Consider the following 20,918-nt stretch of genomic DNA (forward strand, 5'->3'; position numbering starts at 1 on the left):
ATCAACTGTAAAACACCCAAAGTTCAGAAATGTTAAATTGTGAAAAAATGTGCATCTTACAATCATGAAATACAGTAATTTTGTATTTATTTCAAAAACTATCCTCAAAAACTGTACCTATTACATCAAACCCAAGGTTTTGCAGATATTAGTGTTTAGAATGGGGCTTTTAAAAAGTGAATTAATTTATAGTATATCTTAAAATATTAATTAAATAAGAATATAAGTATTATTCAAACATGGCAAACAGCTCACAAATCGGTCTCAAATGGCTAAGGCTGACAATACAGAGGCTTAAATGATCATCACTTCATGGATGACTTATGGTTACATACCCAACTCTAACTTCATTCCTAAGCTTCAATTTTCACATTGCAATTGTTGGCTCAATGACCTTACTTGGGCACCTTGTTGATACCTTCGACTCAGTATCTTCCCCCCAAACCCTATTCCTCCCCCCGATTTTCCTTTACTGTTAACGGCACATATTCTACTTTGAAACACGTTTTCTTTTCTGTAGATCCCAAACTTTGCATTTTGAGACTGGCTCAGTTCTGAGCTTATTAAATATGAGTGTTGCCTGCACAGTAGCACAGTGTACGGTACCTGCTCGGTGCTCAGGAATGATCTGATAACTCGATGTGTGCTAAAATAGCACGTATGTACCACGAATGCCAGGAAGAGCCACCGATAACTAGAAATGGGTAATTTGGGTCCTTTAGAAGAGGTGGGATAGGAATGCGCAAAAGATAAACAGCATGAACAGAGAAAAATCCTTAAGAAAATCCTGACAGGTTTACATTTCCTGTACAATAAACAGGTAATTGTAAACAATTCACTTTAAGAAGACATCATCTAAAATAAGGTAATAGTATTAATTTAATAGAACAACTTAAAGGCTTAAAAATATGAAGTCTATTTGGTAAAATGGCTTAAATGGCTCCAGTGCTGCCTAGAAAATAAGGCAATGAAGTAATTTTATGACTGTATCATTGTAAATAACAGGAAAAATAGAGTGCCATCCTTCAAGTTCTATACTAAAAATTAAATTAATTTCATAAAATACAAGATAATTTCATTCTGTAATTACTTTAAAAAATTTCTAATTTAAATGAAGGTGATATTAATTCAACTGAACTAGAAAACAATTCACTGGAGGGCACACACAACAGGGATGAAGAGGAACCAAACATTCTTGAAAATGTGATGGACGTGAACAAACGTTTACTGAAGAAGGGAGAAAAGCCCCGCACCTTGGGCTGTTAACAAAATTCACTCTTGCAAAGAGACGATAAGTATCAATGACATTAAAATACATATGAAGAATATCTTGATTTGTACATTTATAAAAACTTCTACAAAGATTATAATGAAAAGCTCTGGAAATTAGATCTGTGTACCAGAAAATCGGACACTGAAAATGAGCCAGAGAAACACCACCAACTTTCATCAGTTTGCAGCGCCAGGGGAAAGACATCATTAGGTGAGGGAAAGCAAGAAGTTTTAGGCTGTGAAATCTCAAGAGAGAAATCAATCATTCATTCCACAGATATTTATTTAGTGCCTACTATTAGCACCAAGAGAGACACAGTCGTGAGCAAACCATACAAGGTCCCTGTGGTCATGGAAACTGCATGTTACTGAAGCAAAAGTACAACAAGTGACCTGGAATCGAGATCTTTCCTCTGCCACGCACTGGCTGTGTAAATATGGCCCAGGCCCTTCACACATCAGGACCTCAATTATTTTATCTGTTGAAATGGAATGGGTGAGCTAAATCATTTCAAGGAGAAAATGCAAATATCGGGGTTTAATACTGGGGTCCACCATTCAAACAATTCGGAAATAGAGTCTAGGACCAGCCGAGCCAAATTCATCTAGCACTTTCCTTTATACATCTGGAAATTTCTATAATTAGACCAGGATACTGAAGCCTTCCCTGATGCAGTACCTCCCTCTACACTCTACTCATTGGTTTCCTTGTCTTGCCTATTGGATTCATGCTCTTCCCAGTGCCTCATATAGTACTTGTCACTTGATTTATTTGATTTTATTTTTTGAACTCGAATTTCTGGGAAATGATGACTTAGAATACACAATGATTTAGAGTACTGTAACATAAGTAACTCAGATAAAATGGAATTAAAACTACAGTATTTACTAGGAACCTGCAGAGATCTGTGAGGATAAAAGGTTACATCCAGAAAAAGAATCTACCACTTTACCAATTTATTCTATTGTATCCTGAAGCTTCTGGGGAGCACTACTAAAGTACAAAACCAAAGTTAAAATACAGCCTGGCACTAGTTCTATTTCAGTGTTAAAAAAAGAGAAAACAGAGAGGGGAAAGAGTTTTACCACTTTACTGGAATAAGACTTACTGGCCCACTTCAGGCAATCTGTTGTTCCAAAGGGCCCTCTCACAAACAGAGCCTGTGCACAGCTCTTCTACCATGCGTTTTTAACACATTACTGCTTGCTAGAAAATGTGGGGGTCTCTAGAAGAGGGAGTAATTGGAGAGTGGATGATTTTCCTAAAGCCACATAGACAGGACACGGTGAAGCTGGAATTAAAATGTGAATCTCTGGATTCCATGGTCTTTCCACTTATATTACACTGTCTCTTAGGTAGGATAGATAGCAGCTGAGTAAGTGTCCTTTGTCATATATTATTACCTTGTCATTTCTTGGGGTTGAATATTTTCACCAAACATACAAATGTATTATCCTTTTCTGTCTAATAATGAAACAATTTCATGGATATTGTTTGGTGGATTTCATGAATACGGCTGTTTCCAAATAAGCACACCCTCTGTCATCAGCAAGCACTGTTGAGCCACCAAGTACAGAGCACTGGGCAGGAGAAGGGGGTGATAAAGAAGTTGAAGGCTTAGTCCTCACTCCCAAGGTGCTTGGGGTATTTCAGGTAATGGGGCGGATAGCACGCAAGGTGAACATGCACACAGGTAGCGAGCATTAAGGGCCAAGGACACAATTCACTCCAGGGCATTCATTTTGGGCTGAATACTGGTTCCAGTCACATCTGTTTGGCCAGCACAATGGTTTTGTTTTGAAAATTTTTAAAATTTAAATTCAATTCATTAATGTATAATGCATTATTGGTTTCAGAGGTAGAGGTCAGTGATTTATCAGTCTGACATAATGCCCAGTGCTCATTACATCACGTGCCCTCCTTAATGTCCATCAGCCAGTTACCCCATTCCCCCATGGCCCTTCCCTCCACCAACCCTCAGTTTGTTTCCTATGATTAAGAGCTTCTTTATGGTTTGTCTCCCTCTCTGATTTCATCTTGTTTTGTTTTTTTCCTCTCTTCCCCTATGATCCTCTGTTTTGTTTCTTAAATTCCTCGTATGAGTGAGATCATATGATAATTGTCTTTCTCTGATTGACTTATTTTGTTTAGCGTAATACCCTCTAGTTCCATCCACATCATTGCAAACGGCAAGATGTCATTTTTTTGATGGCTGAGTAGTATTCCGTTGTGTGTGTGTGTGTATACACACACACACACACACACACACACACACACACACACACCATATCTTCTTTATCCATTTATCTGTCGATGGACATCCGGGCTCTTTCCATAGTTTGGCTATTGTGGACATTGCTGGTATAAACACTGGGGTGCAGGTGCCCCTTCAGATCACTATATTTGTATCTTTGGGGTAAATACCTTGTAGTGCAACTGCTAAGTCATAGGATAGCTCTATTTTCAACTTTTTGAGGAACCTCTATATGGTTTTCCAGAGTGGCTGCACCAGTTTGCATTCCCACCAACAGGGTAAGAGGGTACCCCTTTCTCTGCATCCTCGCCAACCTCTGTCATTTCCTGACTTGTTAATTTTAGCCATTCTGACTGGTGTGAGGTGGTATTTCATTGTGGTTTTGATTTGTATTTCCCTGATGCCGAGTGATGTTGAGCATTTTTTCCTGGGTCTGTTGGCCATTTGTATGTCTTCTTTGGAGAAATGTCTGTTCATGTCTTCCACCCATTTCTTGATTGGATTATTTGCGCTTTGGGTGTTGGGTTTGGTAAGTTCTTTATAGATTCTGGGTACTAGCCCTTTATCTGATAAGACATTTGCAAATATCTTCTCCCATTCTGTCAGTTGTCTTTTGGTTTTGTCGACTGTTTCCTTCAGCACAATGTTTTTAAACACCAAATGTTTTTAGGTTGGGGCATACTCCCTCAAGTTCAGCCGCGGTAAGCACAACTCACTGTATTACATATGTATGAACCTCAGAGCATTTGGATCTGTCACCCCTAATAAACTTACAGCACTATAGAGGTTGGGTACCAATTCATTATCTAGGAAAGAGAACTTTCCAGATAATTAAAACTGATTTAACTTCAAGCAACAAATATTTTTTTGATTAAGTAATGAGAATTTTCTAAAATACACCATTAGCATATACTTCATTGTCTTCTTAAACAAAGGATAGAGAACATTTCCATTTTTTTACTGACTTAAAGTTATTACTATAAACAGCCATTATTTGATTGTTTAAAGACAGTTTTATTACTCTTTCTTTAATGGTAATTCCCTTATTTCATGGTGTCTATCGTCCTTACTTTCATCTAACCCTTCTGCTGAGGGCTGAGAAAAAAAAAAAAAAAAGCAAACAACTAAAGAACTATAAAAATAAACCTTTTCAAGAATTTAACTGAAGGAATAACATCAACAATGCCCACCACCACTAATACTTTTCACTGAGAGCTTACTAGGTACACAAAAATGTACCATTACCTTCATTTGACTGATGTTTGAAACTCAGGCATAGAGAGATTGCTTTTCCCAAAGTCACAGCTAGGAAAGTGGTAGGGCAGGACCTAACCTGAGGTCTAATTCAAGCACATGCTCTCAACCACCACCATATAATGGATGTTTTTGTTGTGGATTGTTTTTAAGGTATCCTAAGATATCTTTCCAAGGTTAGTGTTGTCCCCTAGAGAAGAACAGTTTTCCTCAAGTTGGATCACTGGATACGTGGGATATTTACTAGTCTTTTCTTTGGAGTATAAGCATGGAAAGAATAAACAAGATGGGGCAGATATTTTAAATGCAGCTTAGGACAACCACAAAGTAGAATGGGGTATCGAGAGGTCTGGAATCTCTAGTATCTACAAGTTACTTGTCATTTTGAATAAGCCACTTGGTCCTTCAAAGTCAATTTCCTCATGTCTGAAATAAAGATAAATACCCAAATGCACAAATAGAAAGCTTTGAAGATTTGGATCACATAGGGAATAGCACAGTACAGTACCCAGCACACAGAGGACGCTTGATAAATATCAGCTGCATTGGTTCCTGATTTTCTCATCTGAATAGCGAGAAGAATAATACTCATAAAGTTAGTTCAGAGTTAAAGAAATAATCTATGTAAACTCTTTAACATGGTGCCTGGCACACAGTAACTGCTCAATTAATGTTTCCCACTGCTGTTATTATTCGTCTATTATTTGTTAACTCTCTTATCTCAGTTCATTCAGCAAAAACTAGGAAGAAGGAATGTGGAAAAATTCTGAGATGGACAATAACTTCAATGAGATAAAATGTGCTGACTTCCTTTATTGACACCAGAAGTTGGCAAAAAACTTGAATATGAAAATTCAGCTGGCATTTGAGCCTCTCCAGAGAAATGCTGTGCACAGAGATACTCAGGATGCGACACGAACAACACTTCACTTTCAAATTTAAACTTCATTGAAATATTTTTTTCCCCTTCACTTAAAGGTGCTACCTTTTTGCTTATGTCTCAAAATGTGGGTCAACATTCACAGACCTTTTAATCTGAATATACTGTGTACTAATTTATCAACTGAACATTATAATTTCTAAAATTCAAAAGATTAAAAATTCTAGGCTCAATCTTTACCAATGGAATGCCAATATTGGGCTTTCTTTTATATCTTCCTTTTTTTTTCCATAGGAAGTCTTGCCTTGCTTTGCCATGGGCTGAAAATAAAGGAAAAAGGGACACTGACCTTAAATATGCGACCTTCAGGCAGCCATCGGTTTCCAAAGTTAAAAAAAAAAATTGTGCACATGGTTTAGAGTTTGTTAGATTTCCAGATGTATGCCCTGATCTCATTTTTTACAAAAGATAATTTTATATTTTAAAATGCTGCTGCTCAGGGCAACATTTCACTTCATGTTTTAAAAAGGACCAAAAAAATAAACAAGCCATATAATTGTATGAGATACGGTGCAGTAGCCTTTTAAAAGAAGAAGCCCCTTTAATTATGTCTTTGAGTGTTTGTGCACCAAAATGCGGGGTATTAGTGGTACTAAATGGACATTTTGCATAGAGAAGACAATTCTCTAGAGAAAACCAGACTTTGCAGACAGGCACATGGCGTTTCAACACCTAGGTTTTCTGAGATTCATACATATTTCATACATGAAAGCAGTAACACTCAGAAGTTCATATGCTTCTTGGAAGTGAAGATGTCTGGGCCACACCCCCAAAGATCTGGATCTGGTCAGTCAGCACTGGGGCACAGGCAGCTGCATTGTTAGTAAGCACCCAGGTGGTATTGATGCGGGTTTTTACCCACTTTCCGAAGCATGCTCACAGCAACATCACATCACCACCTTCCGAAGTGTTCCCTGGATACACTCTTTGCTAGTCAGTTCTCAGGCTCACCAATGTACACGTATCTGCCAGCAGCATTATAGATAATACTGCTATGCGAGTTGGCTGAGGAAGAGGGGAAAATGCCAACCTCTGTCTTCAAAGTATTAACTCAAGAGATGTTCCAACTTGCCTTTCAATTGTTTTCTACACTAGAAGCCAATCAGGATAATTAAACACTTTATCTTTAGCATGTAATAATGAAAAAAAGTAAGGGTTTTGACTTCAGAAGGGCCTTCATTTGGATTGGGTACTTTCCTGGACCTCAGTTTTCCTATCTGTAAAATGGGAACAATAGAACTTACCTTCTAAGATAATTGTGAAGATCAAATGAAGTGTATGCTTGGCACTCAACAAATGGCTGCTCTCCTTCTCAACAAATCAATTATTCGGGTTTCTAGAAAGCATGTAATTAACCTATTTGAGTTTCACCTCTTGAGTGGGCCTGCTCCATGGCAGAAAAGCACAAAAGTGGAGAGGTGGTCAAAGGTGAGTTATAGGAAGCAGGAGGAGAAGCATGAAGACTTGATAATCCCCAAATTGAATAAAAAATATAAGTAAGTAAAATATGGCCATTTAAACAAATTTCAAGGAGAGAATGTAATTGCACATGGTAATTTTTAGCTGTTGGGTGGTTGCTATAGGATAAGATTGGGGATCTTATTTAGAACTCTCCAACCTTTCAAAGGAAAATCATTTGCCATCATTTGGTAAATAATTCTCTTGGCTCCACACCTGGAGTGCAGCTACATAGAGCTGCTAATATGAAAAGCAGCTCCATCACATCTTGGTGTGTGTAATTCCTTCTGGGATTTGTAATTTGGTGCTTATATTTGAAACCACACACTTTTCCCCCGGTCTGTCCACAGTATCTTAACATGTATAGCATGTTTCTCTTGATACCTCAATTTCCAGCTGCTCTGAAACAGCTATGAAATATCACCTTGGGACTCATAATGATTTGGGGTACATTATATAGCCTTACTTTAAGTGAGATGATCACAAATTCAATCAGCAGATAGTGAAAATCTACCTAGTCATTTTCAAATGTAGTAACATATAAACAAAGGCCAATCTAGTCCTGTGTACTACATAGATGTGTGCCCTGTTTAAGTGTTAATTCTTTTCTTTTTTTTTTAAGATTTTATTTATTTATTTGACAGAGAGAGGCAGCGAGAGAGGGAACACAAGCAGGGGGAGTGGGAGAGGGAGAAGCAGGCTCCCAGCAGAGCAGGCAGCCCAATGTGGGGCTCGATCCCAGGACCCCGGGATCATGACCTGAGCCGAAGGCAGACGCTTAACAACTGAGCCACCCAGGCGCCCCGAGTGTTAATTCTTATTACTCCTTTTCAATTCAAATAGTTCTCCTTTCCAGAAAGATCCATGTAATCTAAGATCATTAAAAGAAGGACATGTCATTAATATGTCTATGTTCTATCATACCTTTCAGAATAACTGTTATTCTTGGATTTGGACAAGTTACCAATATAGCACTTACTGAGTATCTCAAATCCACAGAGGTGTTCTACAAGTAACAGACTAACAATATCAATGATCCAGCTTGGCAGATACCCAATGCAAAGTTTAAGTTACAAGAAGAATCATCTTCCCCCAATTACACTGCTAATGCTTTGATACCATTATGTACTCTCAGAAAAAAAAAATTGATTACATAAAATACACTAAGATATAAAATACATGTTAGCCTAATGCTATAAATTTCAAATCACTCTGTTAACCCTAATATGTTTGATATCACAGACTTATTTTTCTTACTAGAATTAATGATATAAATGTAAGCAATAATAAGTTTTCACATCATACTATTCTTGGTAATGAGAAATAGAACTGTGTGCCCGGAATTCATTCATTTATGAATGCATAAAATGGTAAAAATCATACTCCTAAAAAACCACATTTTATAAAGTAAGTTACATTATAAGCTATAAAAATGGTGTTTTACAAAAATATGTTGCACTACATGAATGGATTTTTACTAGCTATAAGTAAGATTTTTTTTCTTATGATAAACTTAGATATTATGTCCAAATTGGCTGCAGGTTAGCCTCAGTATAAATAAACATTGAGGAAGATGGCCCCAACACAGAACTGGTTAAAGAACATACTTTTATAGTCTTCCCTGAAGATTCACATAGGAAGCCATGGGGTGTTCACGAGGAGGCGTTTATGAGCAAGAGAATGTGGGCCCTGCATGCTGGGGATCCAAGCAAGAGCCACATTTGGCAACGGCACTAACACTTTCGGAACCTGTGCCTTGGGTTAACTGTAAATATCACTGCTTAGATTTTCAATCACAAACTTCTCCACTACTAGCAGAGAGAAATACCTCACTTTTCTCAATAAGCCACTCTACTACTAAATACAAAAACAATGATTTAAACAAGATTTATGCAAAGAAAGAGTCCCAGAGCACTCTGTTTTCTGAATGAGCAGATCTACAAAATGCCAAGATCGAAGAGTGACGTTTTACCCTACACATAAAGTTTAGTTTTCTCCATATTTAACAAAAGTACTTGATTATACTTAAAATTTATGTTCCAACATATAAAAGTTAAGAAACATCTAGGTTGAAATGTCATATAGTTGTAAATATTATTTTAATCTATTATTTTAAAGTATTCTTAAACCAAAGAGTAAAAATATAATAGAAACATTACTATAGTTTTTTATATGTCCGCTAGTCCCAATATTAATGGAAATTCAGTATGTATTCATAACAACAAACTAGTTCTTAATTTAGATTTATTGAACAGTTTCTTATATTCCATGAGAGAAAAAACAATATTCACTTCGACTTCACAAATTTCTCATGCAGATATGGAAGTTAAGTAGATATATTTTATTATTATTTTTGAATAGATTTTAATGTAAAATTTCTAAGCACACATTTATGTGAATTATATTTGACACTTCAAAGTTATATTAAATATTGTATCTCTTAAATTACAATAAATTTTAAATAACCTTTAGTCTCATAAAAATACTAAAATGACTTTACATGCTTAAATGAAACATTGTAGTTCTTCTAGATTTATGTTTTTCTTATACATTTTCTAATTGTCTGTGGAACATAATAAATAATTAAAACTTGAAAGAATACGTGTGTTTCTAAAAAGCGCTAAATTTAAAATTATTAGGTAATACCTTAAAAGATCTAAAAATGTTTGTTAGGTATATCAAAATATGCTTTTTTTTCCGTGTTAATTTTGGTAACAAACATTTAAAAAGCTGAAAGCTAGTCTTTTTCACTTCCATGTAGTCTACATTTCCATTTCCACGGAACTGCAGGCAGCACAGGAAACATTACTTTAACTAGTGGCTCAATGGCGCAGCCTATGTGTAGAAAAGTATAACACAACATTAACTGACAGCACACCACAGTCAGTTGTTTAAGTTATGAATAGGGTTTAAAAATACAATATAATTTTTAAAAATGAGAGCTCACACGAAAGAATTCAGTTTCCATTACATAAATGCTATTTGTGAAAGTAAATCGAAAAGAAATATAAATAAAACATGGTCTTTTTCATTAATCACAAAGCATTATAGTTTTTCATTGATTTTACATAGCCTCCAAATAGATTTAAAAATGTTCTATTTCCTCCACTGTCAAAAATCTAAAGAAGCAAGGTGTTTTGTGGCTGAACTATTATTTCCATAGTTGTTTTCTGTCAGGTTAACTGTGACACTGTGATTTGTAATCTCTTTAAAATAGTGCCTTTCCCCCAAAAGACACTGAATATATACATTACAAATTTTAAATCTGAAACATCATTTCAACTTAGCAATTGTATTAGGCTAATTAATTTTATGGTGTAGGAAGGCTAAATAAAACCTGTTCTGCAACCTCATGCACGAACTTGATAAACACATTACCTCCCATAAATCTCCTTCAATCAACACATCCTATGGGTCTCCAGTCAAACATAGAGGGGGAGCTGTTTCTCTTTAAGGCAGCACATAATGATATCTCGGACAACCTTTTTACCACTAACATACAAAGAGGAAAAAACATATATGTATGTATATACATGAAAATTTAAACTCGCTCATCTCCTCAAAAAGAAAAACAAGGAAAGAAAAAAAATCATTGACCAAGAACCCAGAGCTACTAGTAAAGTCTGAGCAAAATCAATGAAACCGTTTTTAGGCATGTAACAAAAACCAGCATCCCCATTTTACACAATTAACGTGCCTGTTATTTTTTGTGAGCGTCTCCTTTAAAAAGCCAAGAGCCATCATAGAGGGATGTCCTTTCTATATGTTCCCAACTTCTCTCCCTTCATGCAGAACTGGCTGCTAATCCTAGCAGAGAAAAGAACTGTGTTCGAAATTTGCACTCATTCCTCTTCCCTGTTAGTTTGTTGTTGTTGTTGTTTGTTTGTTTGTGTTTGTTTGTTTGTTTGTTTTTAAAGGGAAGGACCCTGTAAATCTACTCAAGTTGTTTAGAAGAAATGCAATAACTCAGACAACCTCTGAGCAAAGTGAGTGCAATCAGAAAAACTGTTTTAGTGGCATTACAACTTAATCATTTTAACTTCACAATATGAGATGTTTTTAAAAAGTGTACTTCAATCACGCAGCAGAGGTCTGATCAATTTGACATCGACTATAGAAAACTGAACTCACAGTGAAGACAAGCACAATGCACTGAAACATTATTTCTATTTGGTTCACTCTTATTCGTCTTTTCTTTCTATTGCTTTTGGTACAAACAGATCAACAAAGCACTGAGCAAAATTAAAACAAAAGCCACTCAAATGTTTATTTTTTTCAGTCACTGCCAAATGATTTAATTCTGAAAGCTCTTTTCAATTCCATAAAAGTTATGGTTGCATTTTTTTTTCCTCCCTCAAGGTCAGATTTGTCAATTAAAAAAAAAAAAACAGTTTTAGGATGAAACTGGAATTTTTTTCCACTCACTGTTATTTCACAAACTATGGAGGTCGGACAGTTCTGAACATTTTAGTAGATGTTTTAAAACAAACTTTATGATGTCTAATGCTTAAAACTCTATTGTAAATGTACTGACAATTTACAAAGCTGAGAACCAAAGTGATATCTCACACCTTGCCATGGAAAATGACTTATTGTCCAAAAGCCACTCACAGATACTTGTATGCAGAGTGGTCAGTCCATATTCCAGGGGTTATTCTGCTTTGAAATAGCGATATGTATATCCTAAGAATAACCCCATGGAACAAATTAAAATTAAATTTGCTGGCAGTTTCTACTTCAGTAGTTTCTGAACTTAATTGTGTAAAAATATCTTGGTGCTAATTTGACGTTAATAAATTAAGACCATTAGAGATAGTCTTTCATTGTTGGCCTTCAACAATTGTCAATGACACTATTTTCTGTTTGCATTTCCTCAAGCGTGTTAATGTATCTTTGTTTAGGCTCACAAGTCGAACAGTCAATGTAAACACAGTCAATGAAACATCAGCACTGGAAGACAAGTCTACTGAGAGGACCTATGGAAAGACTATTGGTCTACTGCCAAGTATGCAGTAAGGCGACAGCACTGAAAGGCTACTTAAAAATTTTTTTCTATGATGAATAAATTACTCTTTAAAAAATTCTCGAAATTCTTTGTTTTGCATACAAAGTCCATCCAGGATGGAGGTGGTCTGCAAGTTGAACTTAGCGCAATGTGGGTTATAGTCTTTGTTTGCAGTCTTAACTGGGGATTGTACCTTAGCTACCGCAGTTCAAGCGTAAAAATACTTTGTCTGTAATACTATATACTGTTGCCAGTGACCCTCTAAATCCTTGAACCAACTGTGTCTTCTGGTGTCACAGAAGATAATGCCAATTTATTGCAATGTGTGGCTTTTTTAACTGATTAAAATTAAGCCGTAAACACGTGACAATGGAATTAGCACATTTAGAGAGTCTGTTTTCCCACATCCCATTTTGCGCTAGTGCGGCTGGTCCCTGCAACTCTACGCGGGTGCAATTTTAATGACTTTGCTTGGTTTTGATGTTCTTATGAAAAAAGCACTGCTTGGTGTTTGTGGAGAAGGTAGATATGGGGGCTGAAGAGCTGTGATTGGGAACATGGTGACATCGTTTCTGTTTTCCGATAGGATCGGTGTCATTTTCCTCTCAGCGATAAGACACCTCCACTGACAGTGCCCGATTAGGGAAAATTTTATTATAAAATTCACTTTTATCGAATGAGGATAGAGTGATAAACAGTTCAGCCTCAGGGAAGGAATAGGAACAGATTTCCCCCCTTTTCAAATTCCACCTTTTCCCTCTTCTCTTTCTCTCCCTTAAAAAGACGATTGTGTTTTAGTTATTATAAATGTTACAAAAGAGCTCCCTACAACATGTGATTGCTACGATAAAACTAGCTGAATCAAGAGACACTTAGATGTTGTTATAAAAGAAAATCTATTTTATATAGTTATATATATGCACGCGCGTGCGCAAACACACACACAAACACACTAAAAGGTAAAATTGTCATCTAAATCTTATTTCTGGAAGTTCCCTGGTATTTGTTACTTAGGAAAAATACAACATCGTAAAAGAAAATCAAACTGAGGTAATATTGATTCTATTGTCCTAAATACTCAATTTTACTTTTTCAGAAATAAACATTTGTCAAGCATAATTGTAAGATAAACATAAAGAAACAGAAGCTCATGGCCCTCTAATTCTTGAACAAATACTAATGCGTCAAGGAAGAATGTGAAAAAAAATCGTTTGTTTTTAAATAATAAAGCATCATTGCTTTTGAATTTTCGTAGTTTAACGATAATACTGTAAACCTCCAGAGTCCAGCAGTTATGTCTGTCTACTCCCGATAAACCAGGACTATTCTGTATGACAACTGTTTGAAAGGTCATCTGAGAAGCTGAAAAATAAGCACTTGATATTACTTATTTTTTAAAAATTGTTTTCCCCGAAGAAAAATTCATCGAATCACTCAGAATACTCCTCTGCCTTTATGAAATAAAAAAAAAAAAGTAGTGTCTCAGGGGCTAAGAATGTCTAGTGGCATTGGTATATTCTGGTACATTATAAAGAGTTCAATGATAGATTTTTATATTAAGGGTGTGTGTGTGAAATGCTGACGATAAAAACAACTCAAAACATATGTCTTTATTGATGGAAAATACTTCTGAGGAGCAAATAAGGGACAGTAGTCTTTAGTTTATAATATTCTTCCAAATATTTCTAGGGTATCCCTAAAATCTCTCTTTAAAGGCTTTTTTTGGAGAATGCTTTTTCAAATGCTAATACTAAGCATGAGCTATTTTGGTGTACAATTCCCTGTATTATTCAAATAGAATTTTTCAGTTATCAGTGATCAGAGAATCATATTAAAATATCTTATTTCCTTTTGAGGTAGGCTTCTAAATTTGCCAAAAAAAAAAAAAAAAGTGATTCTCCAAAATCATTGCTATGAACCAAAGATGCTTACAGCTTAAAGTTGAATAATTTAAGTATTTATCTTATAAGCAGCAAAAGATAAATGGTTACGTGCTTTGCTCATCACATAATAAAAAGGAAAACTGAGGTTTACACAATGACAAAGCCACTATTTGCAAATGCCCCTTAGTGCAAGCATTTCTTCCCATACTCCTTGTTTCAGGATTTCAGTGAAACAAACATATCTGAACTTGTGATAAGTCAACATTATCATGTTACAACAACCTAATTTTCACTATTAATTTTGCAGCCTAAAAACAATTACCAAAGTAAACTTAGTACATTATAACTGGTAAATAGTGAAGAAAAACAAACCTTAACAACTAAAGTATATAGTAAACGAAAAAGGGAATCCAGATTCATTACTGGTTTAAAATCTTTACCACCAAATGCTTACTCATGGGTACGCACCAGCTGCATGGTAGACTAGCTTAAATAGGGTATACTTTCCTTAATCATCACTTTGCTGAGTAAAATGTAATTTTTTTTAATGTGCAAAACGGTATTTTGGAGAGAACTACTTGAATGTATTAAGAATTTCAACACAATGAGAGACAGATACAGCTAAGTCCTAAGATGTCACAACGCCACAGTAGATCTCCTTAAAAGTGGTCTGGGAAGAGGCTGTGATTATTGTAATGTTAAACGTTAGTGAGGAACTTTTCTTTGTAATAAAAAAATAGAGCTGTCCAATTCTTTCAGTCACTCAACAAAATGCCCCTCAGGAAGCTTACATTCTTCCACAGCCGACAAGAAAAACTTGAGTTACGGATTATCCTTATTTACAATCAATGCTAGGAGGGAGGGGTCCGATAAGATAGGAGGGCAAAGCCGCTTTAAAAGGAGTGGTCAGTAGCGTCTTCTCTGAAAAAAGTAACATTAAGCTAGAAACCTGAGCAATGAGAAGGTGCTTACACAGAACAGAGGTACACAGTACCCAAAAGGTGAATGTAACGATACATATTTTTTAAAAGGTATTTCTGGAAAGTTGCATGTTAACTTTTATAGAAAAAATCAGTGAGCACTCCTAAGCCTTTATTGTAATTAAGATAAATCAAGTAATAAAATATCTTAAGGCAAAGAATCCTGAATAGAAAATGTGTGTATGTTAAAATACACCTGTGTCTAAGCATCACTGACTAATCTTTCCAACAACTCAGACGGCACTTCAAGACTATACATTTGTTGGAACAGACTCATCATGGCCAAGTACCCCCATCTGTGTCACTGGAGAACCAGTGACAAAGTAGTTTTTTTACTCTCTCACATGTCTTAAACGCTGTGCACATTTTTGAGGGGGATCCCCATGAGCACATTCACATGCAGATGCACGACACACACATCGATGTATCAGTGTGTCCACTCTGGCTAATCAGTGCTGTATAAGGTGTGATACTTTTTCCACTATTACTAGTCCTATCTTCATCTACTCAAATTTCTGTTTTTCTCATAGGACCCTCAGTAGAGGTATCCAAGTCTGGGGAGCATGAATGCCTTTCTGTTCTGTGACAAGCAACATCTAGAATGGCTGTGTGGATCTGTGTGTACAGAATTCACATTTTATTGAAATAAGCACCAGTCTTTCCTAAGAGGGCTGCCTGATTGGTTAGTGGAAAATGGATGGAATGAGGGGAAGAATAGCTGATAAAGAGATAATCCACTGTGGCACCGTGGCCATGCAGGATTGCGGCACTGGGGGGTGCATGCAGGGTTGGGGGAGAGGAGGAAGGGCTCCTTTCTGTTCTTGCATTTGAAGTAGGAAGGAGGCCTGCAGTGAGCAAACTTCAGATGTGAAGAACAAAAGGCCAGGTTTTCCCCCTACACCATCGCTCTACCTTTTTCTCAACACTGACTAGATGATGAGGTCTCAAGCTGAAGCCCTACAGAATTCCATTTTGACAGCCTATATTCATTAGTCAAGTTTATCTTCCAGATAGATAAGGCAAGGCTTTATTCTGTATAAAACAATTAAATGAAGCAATGTTGCCCATCCATAGTTGGGGAACATTTAGAAGTATCTCCGTTCTTTACAAATGAATCAGGGTACATCAGTATATCCAATATATGTTACATGTTCATCCAAAATCTTAAATCATTAAAAAAAAAAAACTTGTGGTCAATAAACATTAATATCACACAGGTCAATTTGACATTTTTTTCCTGTTCTTCTAAAGGAATAATTTGGAGAGGAAGGTAGTTCCTAAGCTGATGGTGGATCTGAGGATGCCAGTTACGGGAGCACTTAAGCGCCCATTGGCACAGCAAGATTCAAAGCCCTGGTAGGCTTCAAAGAAACACTTTTTTTTTTCTTCTTCTAGAACTCTTTGCTTTCTAGTAAAGCTGCAACCACAATGTTCTCTCTCTTAATGCCACCATAAAAAATCAAAACACTTTAAAACAAATTGATGTACTCTTTAATACAGTCATCACATCATCACAGGACCCTTGCACCCTGCATGGCGACAACCGTGGGGATGCATACCGCACATCTCTCTCTTTGTTGCCTGCTTCAATGCTGAAAGAAAAATGGAGAGAGAGTGTGTGTCTCTCAATTGAGATATGGGCACCTTTGATTGACAAGACCTAATCAGCTTATCTCCACACTAATAAAGTTGGGGCCTGTGGCGCTGGTATATGCCCAGCACCGAGTGAACTTTTCCTCGCCAAAGCCTCACGGGCCAGGTCTCAGGCTCTGCTTCTTGAAACTGGTACAGATCAGTTCTTAATGGGCTATTTTCATCTTGATAAACCTCCATAGTCTTCATTCATGATGGCCTTCGAGTCAATTCAGCAGGATGAATTGCCTAAAGTTATGGTTACATGATAAGTCTACAATAAGTGTCCATATACATTGAATCAATAAGCTCTCTCTTCCAATCTGCCTGTGGGAAGTAAGAAGTAACTTCTTCTGAATTATAACTAATTTTTTTAGGTTACTATTTATTGAAGGGAATGGCTTTATTTATTTTAATTAAAAGATGACAGGATCCTATGCACGTTAGGTAACAAGCAGATCCCTTTACTAATTTCTGCTGGATAATACTATTAGAAGATGTTCAATTCCTTGGGATGGAGCCAATGCTGACAGAGCCATAGTCTGTCTCTACCATTCCGGAATCTTGTGACACTAATTTGCTCATATCAGACACCCACTAAACATGTCTTGATTAACCAGTGGAAAAGAAGAACATAAGGCCAGGACACACACCCATGAGCTGGAGTTCCTGGGGATGGGGGTAGGGTGTACACACACATAACTTTCTTCTTTGAGTTTACTTGTAGAAGGCTCTCTCAAACCAAGGAACTTCCACGTCATTTAAGAACAATGCCTTTGTTCTTATCTGTTTGCAATTGCTATGTAAAGGCTGAACTCAAGAGCTGAGGTATAAATAAAGTTATTAAAGGACCGGATACTTCTTCAACTACACAATGGAGACCTGGAACAGAGGCTCCTCTTTACATGTGCCACAGTGAGAGTGGAATATACCGTGCACATTTTGATCTTAACTTTCATATGCAGTTATCCAGAGAGAGGGTCACTGAATAAAGCAAGCTGCATAGAAAGAACTCCAGTAGTGGAGAGACTTTTTGAAATGATAACAATTTCCCAAGTATGAAAAAAAAATATATATATATGTAAATTTGTCCCTCTCGCCATATATAAACGGTCAGTAATGCCGCTTTCAAACTGCAATTTACCTTAAGTATTATAATCACCTGTATAAAATGAGACAATTTTAAACATATCCCAGAATGAAGTTTTCTACAGATTATAGAAAATCTTGAGCAATATTTTTCATTCAGATTGTGGTCTTCATGCTGTAATTGCCTTATACAAAATCCACTCCAGCCTTATCACTCAATATTATCTTCACTGCTGAACATCGGAAGATAATTTTGCAATAAAATTTAATTTACAGAGCTTATTTTCCACTAATCTCCTAGCAGAGGAAAAATGAAACACGCCAAGGTACACACTCCAAGCTATGACCCTAATAGCATTTTTTATTTCTGGAATAGTAAGACCCCAAACATATCAATTTTATCATATTGAAATGCTGGCATATTTTAATTGTCATAACTTTGTATCCAAGAAAAGGAAATAAAACAGGCTATTAGGACCATGTATGAAAATAAGCCTCTTCAAGTGATAAAGTCCCCTTGGGGAAAGTTTTTTTTTTTTCCATAAGAAAGGAAATACTTACTATAAAAATATGGGGGTTGTAAAGGTATTTTATTTCAAGCTATTAATATGCCAGCAGTGGTCAATAATATTTGAGATTTTTAAATAAAAAAATAACCTACTAGCAATAAATAGGGGCTAGATATCAAGATTTAGTTTTCTGTATAAAATGACAAAGGTAGATTTGTCATCTCCAAGGCTCATTCATTCCAGCTCTAAACTTTAAAATTTTAAAGTACAGATGCATGTGAACTTTAGAAGAGTAAATTAATGGTTGAAAGTATACTTCTATGGGCCATTTGGCCTCTATCATTTATGTCTTAGAAAGTCTTCATCTTTTGAATAAAACTTTTTTTAAAAAAAATATTGAGAACTCCATGACAATGAACTAATATCACAAAAGAGTATAAGATATAAACCAATTCTCTTGCTTAAAAATGAATAGCTTCATTTTTTGTACTGGTGCAAAATACCGAAAGGATCCTCATTAAAACTCAAATTCTTCACCAAAATGGTTACATATTTTTTTTAAAAAAGATTAATGATCATTAATGAGTCAGAGATTAGTGCTTTAGTCTGGACTGAATGAGACTACCACTTCCTAAACCAGATTTAAATCTGACTCTTTTTAAAGTTGTATCATAACAAGGCCAAAGTGATACTGAATCATTTATGAGGTTTTTAGAGTTGAAATATCAGAGTCATATATGTGCAAAAGTATTGTTCTGACATTTGAATTTCAGCAATAGGCAATTCTGAGACATTTCAAGTTATGCAAAACTTGACATTTCCATGTTAATATACAAAACGATGATGTGAAAAGCCACTTCTCTACCAATACTTAAAACTTAAACACTTAATAAACTTTAGAAGCATAGACCTCTAAAATTCAAACCCACATAAGAAGTACTTACATAAAAGCTTGTAATGTTTATCCACATGAAAAGTACCTGCTGAACATTCATCTGCACTGATCTTTTTATTTATACATGGAAAAGCAGAAAACATTATTAATTGCTTTTCAGACCACTTATTTCCAGTTTAACTTTTTTTCGTTCCTCATGTACACACGTCAGAATATTCCTGTCATGAGCTATAGATCATTTACATTGTTTCTCAAGTGTTAAAAACTACATTAAATAAAATACAATGAAGTAAATTTCACTTTCCAGAACAGTAGGAATCTCAGCCAGCTGTTATTTTATAAGAAACTGAAATGAACCACTCACAAATGACCACCATGCCCAGTGATTATCTCCTTTACACCAAAACTGAAATGTTTTGACATGATGATCTCTTGGTAGAAACAGTAAAGACATTTTTTTTTTTAAAGGCTGAAATAAGTAGGGTAATAATGAAGAACAAAATGTATAACATTTTCAAGCTGCAAATTAACAAGGAGATATTGACTTTTCTTTGAGGTCAATAACAGCTCTTATTGATCTAAAAAGTTAATACCTACTAAGGTCAATATAAGATCTCAAGGGTCAACAAATCTGGATTCGAACTTCCACTTCCTTTCACATATAAATATTGCTGAAATGGGTACAATTGTGTGTGGAGAAATAGGGAAATCATCACTATGATGCTGGAATAAACCAAAGAGGTAGGCAAAGGAAGTTAAAAATAAAGTTTTAAAAGTCAGCTACTATAGAATTTTCAGGGACATTGACCTTTAGATGTAAATCCTTGTATTATACAATTTGGGCAGTTACATACAGAGAAACAAAAATAACAGAATATTACGTTTTTACAAGTGTTTTGTCTCTTCGTGGTATTGACACATGGAATCTCTTTTTCTCTCTCTAGCTGTATGTTTTGAGAAATTATGATATGAAATAATTTTTCAAGAATATATTTGAGGCATTTTCAAATATAGATAAAATTCTTCTTTAAAAACGAGATTTTTAGGGACACCTGAGTGGCTCAGTAGGTTAAGCATCTGCCTTCAGCTCAGGTCATGATCCCAGGGTCCTGGGATCTAGTCCCGCGTTGGGCTTCCTGCTCAATCCGGGAGTCTGCTTCTCTCTCTGCCTCTGCCTGCTGCTCTTCACACTTGTGCTCTCTCTCTGACAAATAAATAAATAAAATCTTTTAAAAAAATAAATAAAAAATAAAAACGAGATTTTTATTTATTTATTTGACACAGAGAGAGAGCAAGTAAGCACAAGCAGAGGGAGTGCCAGAGGGAGAAGCAGACTCCCTGCTGAGCAGGGAGCCCGATGTGGGGCTCGATCCCAGGACCATGGGATCATGACCTGGGCCAAACACACATGCTTAACTGACAGAGCCACCCAGGTGCCCCGATAAAATTCTTTTTTAGTTTTAAAATTAAACAGTAACATTTTGGGAAATTCAGAAGTGGAAAAATTAACTATGATCTTAACATTCTTACAAAACTGTTTCTATTGTCATCATATAGTCTGTCTTGTTTTTGTAGACTGAAAAAGAAAAAAAGTATTGACTACAATTCGTCTAATAAGTAAAATGGTCTACTCCTTACACATCATAAAGAGGGCACATGCGGATGACCCACACGAACACTGAGACTATGTCCCCATTTCCTGCAGTTGTAAAATGAAGTGATTGATTAGTCCGATGTTTTCTGATA

At 35.9% G+C, this 20,918-nt stretch overlaps 1 protein-coding gene across 19 annotated transcripts in view; it reads right to left on the reverse strand.

Moving 5' to 3' along the window:
• The window catches only part of VTI1A (vesicle transport through interaction with t-SNAREs 1A), a 358,597-nt gene that overhangs the window by 236,930 nt on the left and 100,749 nt on the right, over positions 1-20,918 (reverse strand). For 2 of the 19 annotated variants that reach the window (XM_087862707.1, XM_087862708.1), the window contains one exon: positions 11,070-20,376. The exons of the other annotated variants lie outside the window; for them this stretch is intronic. In XM_087862707.1, coding sequence (XP_087718833.1) covers positions 20,261-20,376 — 116 coding nt within the window. In that variant the 3' untranslated portion in view covers positions 11,070-20,260. Of the gene's footprint in view, positions 1-11,069; positions 20,377-20,918 lie in introns of those variants that run through there. 19 annotated transcript variants of the gene reach the window in all.

The sequence above is a fragment of the Ursus americanus genome, chromosome 6 (assembly GCF_024610735.1).
Source record: "Ursus americanus isolate L20-20 chromosome 6, mUrsAme1.1.p, whole genome shotgun sequence".
Taxonomy (NCBI): Eukaryota; Metazoa; Chordata; class Mammalia; order Carnivora; family Ursidae; genus Ursus; species Ursus americanus.